General features: G+C 44.1%; 1 protein-coding gene across 1 annotated transcript in view; it reads left to right on the top strand.

The window, feature by feature from the left end:
* The first annotated feature begins 3,227 nt into the window (after positions 1-3,227).
* INO80C (INO80 complex subunit C) overlaps positions 3,228-12,163 on the top strand; it is a 30,666-nt gene continuing 21,730 nt past the window's right edge. Inside the window, exon 1 of the mRNA XM_075022716.1 lies at positions 3,228-3,481. Within this exon, the coding sequence (XP_074878817.1) occupies positions 3,347-3,481 (135 nt within the window). The 5' untranslated portion in view covers positions 3,228-3,346. The remainder of the gene's footprint in view (positions 3,482-12,163) is intronic.

Here is a 12,163-nt window from a genome sequence, read left to right on the forward strand (position 1 = left end):
CCAGCACTGCAGAGCCCTCCCACGACCCCCACGGCTCACGGATGCAGGCTGCGCAGGGGCAGAGCGTGGCTGCCGGGGGCCTCGCTCTCTCTACTCTGCTTTATCCTAACTCATGCTAAAGATCCTTCTGCTGGTTTTCCAAACATTTTCTTCTCTCATCGCTTTCTGCCTTCATTAAGGAAAAAAAAAATAAAATCTTAAATTATCCTAATCATGAGGCACCCACCACCCTTCATATCCCTCAACAGCTTCACACTGGAGTAATCCCCTCTGCATGATGAGAAAACTATTGTTAGTGTTCAATTTTCATCCAGTCAAAGGGTGGGGAAAAAAACCCCAAACAACAAAACCAAAATCCCACCTCATAAACCTGGGATAGGAGCCTGAGGTCTTCTTCCCTAATTCAGGAGGGAGAAAAGTACTAGGAGCCTTTCCAGTTCACTGTTACTAACAGGCAGGTGCGTGACTGCTCACATCAAAGAGCACGCAGGGTTATTGCTGAGCTGTATTTAATTTTCTTATTAGCGAGGCAGCATATAAAAAAGAGACCTTGCAGTACTAGCGAGGGAAACTGTGTTCACCTCAAGCCAGGTTCAAAATGAACAGCAGGAAGAGCCATGTCACACCAAGCCAGACTAGCAACTGCAATTTGCACTTCTTCAGGTGAACCCTTGTCTGGATCACAAAGCAACCACCCATTTAAGTGTGTAACAGGAACCTAGTGAGACAGATATTGCACTTATTCACCAGAACACCACCTCTTAATTTGCAGCAGGGCTGGGTGTGGACAGCCACTCAAGGAGTGGGGAGAAGGCAGCCTTGCAACTCCACAGCCCTTCCCACACCCTTAATTCTATTACTCATCCCCTGCAGACACTCTTGCCGTTTACATTGCCATTATTGCTATTTTCCAAGGAGTTGTAGGCCTTCTGGGATTGTAAAGCATTTGGTACCGTGTAAAATTGCACTGTACTTAATATTGCTGCAATACACATGGGCCTTGTGATTTTGTTTTTAGTAAACCGATTGATAAAAATGGGTACAGATAAGAAAATGCCTGGCTAAGTGCTATTTAAAAACTTTCATTGATGCAGCACGTTAATTCTCTGCATGATTCACATGCAACATCCACTCTGCAGCAGCATTAAAGATGCTCCTCTCAGTAAAAGTGTTCCTATGATAAGGTATGCTTTCTCTTTAATTGGGCATGCCTGGGAGCTGAGCACACAGCATGTGCGTGGGAAAGAGATGGGACCCAGCCCTGGGAATGAAAAAAGGCTGACTAAGACAAGATCAACGCTTTGAGCATACAGCAAAGCAGATTTGGCTTTGTCAGGGGACACGACTCCCCTGCAATTCCCAGTGCCCCTGCTAATTTCAAACTCAGGTCACCATCTTGAGCGTGCACCGGGACGCTGTCATCTGAAGCGAGAAGAAACACATACTGCATAGCACGCATCAGCCTAAAACAATCACTAAGGGCAAACGTGATTGTGTTTACCAGCCTGCTCTGCAGCACTGCTGGCAGCCTGCACGCTCAGACAGAACGACAGCAACTACAGTTGGGAAGGAGAAGATGGGGCTTGGATGTTTGTGCAAGGCCTCGCTTATGCCCCTGGAAAGCAAATCTCGTCCTGCTGTTCTGCTATATACACAGGTGCCTGGAACGAAGCCTGGAAGTCCAGGCTTTTGTCTTCAACTCTTTCAGGCCACCTTCAAAGCTTTTGTTTTACATAGCACTGCCTGGCACCCCTACTGTGACCAAGCTCAGTCCTCATTACAGCACCGTCTATAAACGTGACCCAATTTTTATGCCTGAATATCAACTTCTTGGACCTCTGACTCTCCCCAAGGCACGCACTGGGTCAGGATCTCATACAGCTGCACCTAGAAACCTAGTAGTCAGGCATTGCATAGAGTCAGCTCAAACAAATATGGTAGTAAGTAGACCAGTATGTTGAATGCAGCTGCATGCAAGAATAAGGAAGCTAGAAACAGTTTCATCAGCCATCAAGCAGCTTGACAACTGTCTGCAACCCCGTATTATCACCAGCCAGTTCTCTGGGACAGGGTATGAAACAGCACGGACAGCAAGAGAACTGTGAAAAGACTTTGGAGCACAGTCCGAATCACTGGAAATCTATTCTGGTACATTGCTCCGGTGCAAAATTACTCCAGATTCCAAGAGGAAAAAATTGCTGGACCGGCTCACTAACCATGTCAAGACAGGACGGAAGCAACCAAATCTGTAACTGTATGAACTGCCCAGAAAGATGTTCACTATCAGCTATCTGTACTCTTATTTCAAAATCTTTAATGACAACTGTAATTACTTGCAACTTATTTTTAAAAAGATTATACAGTTTAAGTGTGGACAATAACATAGAACACTTATTGCTAGGCTTCTCGGGGAGCTCATGTTCTTAGAGCTGAAGGGAACAATTAAAACCCGCTGCATGTTTTATCAAGGTAACTGGAAAAAGCTGATGCATTTAGAGACTCACAGCCCCTTCACTGGTCTGAAAGCATTTTGCATAAACTTTACCTCACTTTGGGCAGGCTTAAGACAGCAATTGCCTGCATACCCAGCACCGTACTCCAGTGCTCACGCTGCGCAACGGCCTAGGTCCATCTCCCAAACTACAGCTTGTATTCAGCCGAGTCTTACACAGCTTTTTATTTTACACTTTGCAAATGACTGCACGCTGCAGGCCTCTGCGATATACGGGACCGCGCGGCAGCGAGCGCCCTTTCCACCCTTGCACACTTAACAACCTCCTACGGCTAGCAAACCCCAAACTTGCCACATTTTGTCACCTCCCACGCACATCAGGCGCCAGGCCGAGCCCGGGCCCGCGCAGCCAGGCGAAATGAGGTGAGCTCCCCCGGGGGGGGGGGGGGGGGGGCGGCTCTACCGCCACAGCCCCTTCCGCGAAGGGGCCCGGGCTACCGCAGGCCCGGCAGGAGGATGGGGAAGCCATAAGGAGGCAAGCTGCTTCCTACAAGGTTCACCCCAGCTGCTAAAGCACCGGGGGCGGGCGCGCCCGCTGTGGAAACCCTCACAAGCGGAGATCAAACCGCCATGACCTTCCCCTCACAGAGCCCGGGGGGGGGGGAGGGGGGGAGACGGGGAAGGCGGGAAGCCGCGCCGCTGCTACTGCGCATGCCCCGGCGCGCCGCAACGAGCCCGCGCCGCCACTGCGCATGCGCGGCGCTGCCTCGCGCCCGGGTGCGTGAGGGGGGGTGAGCGGTCTCTCCCGGTTCCGCCCCACCGACGTGCTCAGCCCGGGCACGAAGGAGGGAGGGGGAGGGGGGGGGGCGTGAGTGAGTGAGTGTGTGTGAAGAAATGGCGAGTCTGATCCCCGCGGCGGCCTCTTCTCCCGCCGGCGCTCCGTCCCGTAGCAAGAAGCGCCCGGCGAGTCCCGGTACCGGCAGCGGCCCCGCCAAGAAAAAGAAAACGACGGCGCCGGGCGGCTCGCAGGTAATGGAGGGAGGGCCGGGCGGGCAGCGCGCATGCGCGGTGGCGGTTCTCCCCCCTCCCCCCCCCGTCCGCGCATGCTCGCGGGGAGGCGGGCGGGGCGTGGCCGCGTTACCTCAGGCGGGCTGGGCGGGAGTCTCGTCTCCCCCGGCGGGGACCGTCGTTTCTCTCTGTGTTCCCCGGCCGCCCCGGGGCCGGCTCCTCGCCTGGCTTCCCCCGGCCCCCCCTTTCTCTTCCTCCTCGCCACTCCCGCCCGTGGAAGCCGCCGAGCTCCGGGACAGGACTGGCCGCCGGGTGCCTGCTGCCGCTGGGCCGGGGGGGGTCGGTGCTCCCCCCCCCCCCCGGCGTGGCGGTTTCTTTCCAGGTGTTGGAACCCCGAGTTTCGGGCCTTTAGTTATCACTTTGCTGTCGGCGTTGCGTGTGGTGACGCTTTCTGATCAAACCGTCGTGCAGTCGTTCGTTTCTTTCCGTGCTTGCCTTCCGTAGCTTTGAACCTGACGTTATGCCATACCTGAGCTCTTTAGGTACACCTGCATAAACAAACCTCTGATCGCGCACGATGATGATTTTAATTTGAGGTAGTTGGTCTGTCGTGGAGGAGGGACTAGCGCTTGAACGAGTGCAGTTTAACACCTGCTAGTTCTGGTGGGTGCAGCTCACATACAATACGGCCTTCTCAGCTGAGCTAAGTGGGCCTAAGAGTTAAATGTGAAATGAAGGTGTAACCTCAGAGCCTGAGTCTTGGGGAGCAGGGTCAGGGGAGGGAGAAGGGCTGCTGATGTGAGTTCCTCCTAACCTCCTACCCCCAGTCACAGCGGGTAGGACGGCCTCTATTTCTGCGTCATGCAGCTCCACAGAACCATCCCCAGCTGATGACATCTGCCCCTTGACCGTGAGATAGCGTCTCGTGCTCCAAAACAAAGTCCCAGAAGAGGTTCAGAGTCAGTCTGTATGTGACATCTGTATAGAGACCGCAGATGCGGTATGTCTTGGATTACTTCTTTTAGAAAGATCTCAGTAGCTAAGGTGGTCAAAAAAGGCATGGAAAAAATGGTTGTCTTCCCTCCCCTCCCCAAAATGATTCTTCTCAGTAGTACGTCATGAACTGTAACAGTAGCATAGCTACAAAGTACGCCCTACTGCCAGTTAGGTTGCTTATTTTCACATGAGCCCTCAGATCAAGGGAACATTTCTGCATTTTTCAGCAGATCTTCTCTCCAGACAATTAAAAGCTATCGTGCACACCAGAGCACAGACACAAACCCTTCCTCATTCTGAGCGGTGCTCTTGTAATGCTTGTTTTCACCTTGTGGCAGTTACATAGTTTCTTTCCCTTTTCTGATGGGATTATCCCAAGGAGAGGGAGTAGGAACCATAGTGTTTAATGTAAGCTAACTGCACTGCAACTGTGAAAAATTACTGCCTGGCATGATAACGTTTGACAACTTTTTCAAGGTCTGCTAGAGGTAACAGTCTGGATTTTCCAGCATGGAGAGGACTGCTCTGTGCATGTGTGCACGTGCATGTGTATGCAGATATAAAACATTATATACTTACATATAATTTAAATGCGTATAAAATCTTTTCTATGTAAAAAACTTCCCCCAACCCTTCAGCCTCCAAAACTGTTTTCTGAAGTTCACACCAAACTTAAGCCTGTGGACATCTTCCAGTATTAGGAGACAATCCATGTTTTCTTACTCAAACTGTGTTTTGATAGTGTGTGATAAACAGTTTTTGCAATTCTTCTCACAAGTGATTTCAGTGGAGAAAGGAGTAATTTCTTAACATTATGTCCAAGTCGGCGTACGCGTTCACTGACTTCAGCAGTGAAGATCAATCCCATAAGGAAAAGAAAAAAAATGAGTCTCAGAAAATGTGTAACCTCAGGGATGGGACAAGAAACAGCTCGTTGATCTTCTAGCAATCACATTAAATGTTGCTGACTAGCTCTGGAGCAAGCCAGTTCAAACAGAAATGAAATGGGGGCTTTGCATTTTTTGACTTAGAAACATCGATCATTGGACACTTTCTTCTGCAGTACCTTATTTAATCTTAATCTCCAGAAGTCCTTATAAAGTCCTTAGTTAATTGTTGAGTAATGTATGTTTTCTGGATAAGGAAACCTGTGACACAATGAAACAATAATTCTAGTCTGCTGAGCTATTCAGAATACAGCCAGTCAACAAGCACTGAATGCTCTATTTTACAACTTATCTACTCTTTAAGTGGCTCAGCCAATCAGGGACTAGGTCATCCAGGAATTTTAAATACTTTTTCTGAATATATTCTATACCGAGTACCCAATCATTGTGGGATTTTTATTTTAATTTTTTAACTCCACACAAGTAACATTCATCTGGCAGTCTTGATAGGTACACACCTTTAATAAACATCACTTTCAGCATGGGTTTGGAGGTAGCGCTTGTTACTCCTCTGACTGTTCACTTTCCTAATTAACCCCTTTGATATTTTCTAACAGCCTTTTCAGCCTTTCAGAAGCCAAATACATCGTGCCATAGCTCGGCACGAAACGGTTTCTATTTTAAGTAAACTGACATTGTGAAACAGATAGAGAAATAGTGAATTATTTCCTTGGTTAACTAGCAAACTATAGGTAAGAGGATCCCAACTGAGAGGTTTGTAACTACTTGCAGGGGTCAGCTTAGGATCTGGGGACTCCCCACAATATTAACTGGTAACTTCTGCTGACAACCTCGTGCCTGGCGTACATGAAAATTCACTTCGCGCTGTGCCAACTGTGAACTTACCCACATCTGTGATTCCATCACTGTGAAATTAAACAAAAAATGGGTTTTTGCAAGTTCCCCAAATCACATAGTTTGTTTTTCTTTTGTGTGCTTTATGTCACAAGTAGCTATCACAGTGCTCGCGCTGAAAGACACGCTGGTCTGGTAAAACCGTAGATTTAAAAAATGTGTTTATTTTTTTATATAACAAATTTCCTTAAGTATAGCAACGTAATCAACTAGTTTGAGTAACTGTGTATCCTACAAGAAGGCACAATTATCACACAGCATACAGATTTTTATAAACCCAATTTTCATTATGTTTCTCCAACATATGAATTGCTACTTTTGCTAAGACAGACTTTAGGAACATTACCAAAAAACATTCTTCATCATTTGTATGAGTTACCGACCCAAAGGTATTGAGTCATGTTTGTTTTGGAAGCACATTGCACATAGGGCTTGTCAGTCATGTCTACAGAAGGAGACACATGCTTTTTGGATATAATGCCTGTATTTACCAAATGTGAAATTAAAAGCGAGTTTACAGGAAAGCATGACGGCAAATTGATTACATCACTTTCATTAGCATTACACAATTATTCCTCCCATGCAGTTGTGCCACTGAAAAATACCTCGGTCTTCGCTGCAGCAGGAGATTTTAAATGTTGAGGATTATTATGCATATTAAATGGTAACATGCATGTGTAAAAACCAATGCTGTTTAGTGGTTTACATAGCACCGTTCAGTTAGATGTCCTTGCCCAATGATTCCCAATAGCTGCCGTGCTGGTTCAGCTCCATCGCTGGCTCTTGTGCAGACTTGTCTCCAGGTCTCCCGTCTTTTTAATTATTATCACTTAACCTGGGATAGAATCTTTGACACTGATCTTAAAATGCCACCAGTTCCTCTATCTTAATGTTCACACCATTATTTTTATAGATTATACAGCAACAGGAAGCTTTTAAAATAGTATATTTTACATCAAGATGTTATTGATGAAACAAAACGCGTGCTCATGACAGCTAGCAAGCTTTAAAGATAAAATTTGCAGTGAGATAGGAGAATGATTTGGAAGAAGAAAGTCTCTGATTTTGTCAGAGGACAATTAAAGAGAGAAAATATGCTAAATATTATGGTAAATGTATATTTGTTTACATTATTTGTGAAACAACTTCAGACTTATGTGATGAAGTATAGTAAATGCCTTACTTCGAGAATGACATGTTTCATCTTACATTTTGAATTGATGTAAACTGCCCTGTAAACTACAGAAATACACAAAGAAATGCTTTTTGCTTCCTTTCTCTCCATTGCTGTAGCAACAGCAGGTCTTGGTACCGGTTAGAAAATAAAGACTGAACTTCCTTTTCTGCAATGGTATTTAAGAGTTAAATTATTAAATATATTGATTTTATCTCTAACTGTGAATATTGCAGCAGTACTACTGGCAACCTTCCTTTTATGTAACTAGCTCTCATATGTATACTTAACACTTCCTGTATTTCTTGTTCTATGCTTAAAACCAGAAGCTATACAACAATATTAGAAAACAAAGTCAAAACAGTTTAAAGTTACCATCCTCTTAAATAAGCTCCTCTCATGCACAACATGAAAATAAAAGGAGCAACTCTAACATACGCTTAGAACTCCATCTTTATTTTAAATGTGACTGAACAATGATGCTTTATATTGTAAACTGAAGATCATCAGATTAGAGTTCTGACAGACAGCTCTAAGTTCAACAAGGAGACTTACATATTAACATGGTTAATGTTACGTACTCAGAAGCTGTTCACTAGACAGAGAGCTTACCCTAGTACATAAATAGCATGGAACTGGACTCTAAACCATCAGTAAATTTAATCAATTCTCCCGTTATGCTATTTTACCAAGGCTATCACTGTAAGTAGGGAACCATCAAATCCATTTTAAAGAGCCCGTTTGATCTGGCTGTAATTTCCTGAAAAATGAGGTTCAGGAGAATGAGTTTAACCACAGAATTGGTGAGTACCACTGCAACTAGTGAGCGGAACTGCTGCTCTCACCATGTTCTGGGACAAGTACCTCTTCTAGCGTGTCACAGTATCATAACTTTCTGATCTGAAGTTAAAAATTACCTACTTAAGAATTCAGACCTTGTTTACTCCGATCAGTAAAACACTAAACTTATTCTAATTATTATAACAGTATTCCATATAAGACTTTCTGTAACAGAAAAGGATGGCTTTCCTTTGTAGATGAAAATTTAATAAACAAGTTGCATTTCTCACCAATCCACCTGCCCTGAAAGAGACAGCAGGACCCTGATACAGCATGATAGTAGGGCGATGTTAGTACATATGTATTTGCAGTTTATTAAAAAGCTATCACGTCGTTATGCTCTAGACTACACTTTTTTTTTTAAACCATCTCTCAGCCCTTAAGGTTATGGCAGTAACTGAAAATACATTAATTTAACCAATGAAGCAGTGCCAGTCTAAAGCTACTGCTTGCCTGGAACGATATCTTTAAAAGATGTAATGTGCTCCCAGGAGACGTTAACTCAAACCTAATTAAATTGACTTAAATGACACTTTCATTGGATAAAGTATAGATATCACGATAACGGTGCAGTCGATTGCTAGTTACTGATAGGAACTGCTGAGGTGAGCTCTTCAAGTTCAGCCACTTGCACACTTATTCACAATCCTACCCAAGAGTCTTGGCTCTTACAAAACTAGCAGCCAGTTTAAAACAAATTGCCATGTCTTAACAAGAGTTTTAGCAGGTAGTTTTTAAATTGGGATAGCTATCCCACAGAGAGCTAACATACTCTGGCATCACGCTGCATGTCACCAGACCACAGAGCACTGAAAATCCCCCAAATTTGCAGTTCTCTGTCTGAAGCACTCGGAGGGTCGCTGCTTACACCTCCTAATCCTTTCAAACATGTGACCATAAAGATACTTTCTGCAACAAAGCAGACAGCGAACAGCTGAAATATTACGCATCTCTTCTCCCATGGGGTTTTTGTACTCTTCCCCAAAACCAGCTTATTTTCAGGCAGTCCACTAATGAGAGGCAGGATTATCCTGAGGTACCAGTTTTTGTCACTTGCACATTTGAAGTCAAATCTGTTAAAGAATCGGAATCCCTCCAGTCCCTGATGGGGAAAAATGATAATTAAAAGACAATTAGCAGATTTTCTAGGGAAATCTGGCAAAAGTTTTGTGTGTTTTAAGTTTAGCTTTACTAAAAAACAGGGAATTGCTTTTATAGAGCAATCTAGATTAAAAGGGAAACTGTCAAAACTGAGAGCTAAGAATTGACTTTGCTTGACATTTATCACATATTGAAGGCTTTAGATGATCTGTAATCATAAAAGTATGTGAATTTCCAAACCAGACTGTGCCAGTCTCAGAGAATTACCAACCCCCCCCCAACCAAATGTGATTAGATTTTAGATTTAGAGTAAACACAGATGTGTTATGTTGTAGAAAAGCAAAAGCATATGTGTATTGACTTTTACTATGGGCGTCAGTATGCTGGTGTCATGGGTTTTTTTACCCTTCTCCCCTTATCCTAGTAGAGCATTTTCATTTTTCCTTTAGCTAACAGAAAATGGAGAGTCATACTATGATCACACTTAACTTCAGGATTCAAAATAAACATGCAAGAAACTGAGGAGAAATAATAAAGATGGTTCACTGCTTCTATCATAAGGAGATGAAATAGGATGGGTTATTTTTTGAAGGAGAAAGAGCAATCTAAAACACTGCATGCATGCACTTGAGCGTGACATTTTGTCTGAGTGGTAGTGCTCCTAAAAAGCGATCTCAGAATCCAGTTAGTGCATTAAAAGGTTCAGATTAACAAAAGAAAACTTGGAATAACTTAACTGCCTAGATATGGCAGATCTGAAGAGGTGTCAGACTGTTTTTCACATTTTTGTAAAGTGCAATGCTTTTGTTAGGTAATAACTTCGGTTCTTGCTTTAGCAAGGCATTAGTAGTTGTATTTAGAAAGGCTAATAGAAATATTGATTTGGTAGCCTGGGAGGGTTTTGAACACATTGGTTAAGCATTCCAGGGAAACAGAATGGAGACATTGGCTATTTATTTAGACCTGCAAAAAGCCATAAAAGTTGTGACACTCCGTGTTGTGAAATATACCTGGCCCTCACAGCAGAGTTCATATCCATGAACAGCATGTCTTACTGCAAAGCACACCTGCAATTCAAGAGGCTCCTTTAGGCTTATCTCTTAGCTTCTCCTGATCAAAAAGGAAGGAGTCCCAGTCTCCTCCTTTCTTCTTCACTCTTACCCACCTCCACACGTCCCAGCTGCATGCTCCTGCTGCCTGCATCACGCCACCTTTGGTACCCACCAGACCTGCTCACCCACTGACGGAGGTCAGCAGTCGGAAGACAAACTGACCGAACCTTCCCCCTCTCCCAGGAACCTGTGTTGTCTCCTGCTGCATTGGTGAACGGGTCTGATTCACAGGGAGGTTTGATTCGTGAGTAGATCCGGTGTCCCTGCCTGGGGGAAGACCTGGAGAGTAACAGCTTCGTCTGTCATACTGCTTGTCTGTCAGGCTCTTAAGTTCCTTAACTGATTCTACAAACTCCAGCAAGCTCTGTGAGATGCAACCAAAATAAGCTAGCAGGAAATACTGTGGACTAGTCCTAATTCTACTTCTCCCTGAAGATTTAGGCAACTCTTTCTACTTGGGATTCAGAACCATGAACATCTGCCTTTGTGAAAGCAGATATTAAATCCTTTCTTTCAAAAATAGAACAGAAGTCACACTTAGACTTCATGTGTCCTTACAAGTGCTTGCTGTGTCCTCCACTTGAAGTTAGTCCTGTTCCTGCAACTGCCGGAGGGGATTCAAACCCTCCTTTTCCCCACGCACCCCCTAACCACCAGGTTGGAAAGCCAGTCTGGTGTGGTGGGAGGGGAGCGTGGAAATGTTTTCTCCCCTACGGCCGAGGATAGAGGTTCTGTCTGTTCCAAAGAGAACGACTCCGTAGTCTGGTATTGAACACAGTTGTCAGAATAGGTCTGCTTATGCATTTCAGGTATTTGTTTCTGTTATGTGTTTTGTCTAATGATAATTTTAATGCAAAATACACAGTTGTGCAAACAGGGATCAGAAATCTTTTCCTTCCAAAACTCTAGCCAAAAAGCTACATAGTCATGCTGTCTAATAGCAGGCATTTATGTTGTAATAAAAATGCATCACTGTTAATTCAAGAAACAAATTTGAAATGGGTAGAAGGAAACTATTTTGTGAGTAATATGTAATTAAACTGTAGCAGAGTCCATCATTCTGGGAGGGGTGAATATCGGTAGTTACATGGTTTGTAATCATCCTGCCCCAGGATGTAAGTGCTGGCTGACTCAGGAAGAAAAATTGTCCTTGCTAATTATAAGACCCTGCTGTGGATAAGGAACATTTTGGGGAATTAAAAAAAAATCCTTCTGTAAAGCATTGCAGGCCATTGCTAGGATTTACCACATGAAGAGAGACTTCAGGTATCATATCTGTCCTTTTATCATTTATTAAACAGAGAAAAAAGATTTGTTGTATATCATATGTCCTTAATTTTCATTAAACGGACAAAATATCGCACTTCCATATGCTTCTGTGCACAACCTGCCTAATATTTGAATTACATAAAATCTGACATAGTTTAAAAAGATACCTCATTTTGCAAACATCCACAGGCCTAGAGGTGAAACCTTCTGTGTAGTTTTAAGCAAGTTAACTTTTTTACTTTTCTGCCCTTACAGTGTTGGCATGCTTGTAGCACTACTTACCCCTGTGTTCATAAGGATGCAATGTGCTTATCACGACAGCCTTATTTACTGCTTCCTCAGATTTACGCTTTTCTGAGTTAGCAAAAGAATGAGAAGAAGGGCAGAAAAGGCTGAGACGCCTATGATA

The sequence above is a fragment of the Buteo buteo genome, chromosome 3 (genome assembly GCF_964188355.1).
Source record: "Buteo buteo chromosome 3, bButBut1.hap1.1, whole genome shotgun sequence".
Lineage (NCBI taxonomy): Eukaryota > Metazoa > Chordata > Aves > Accipitriformes > Accipitridae > Buteo > Buteo buteo.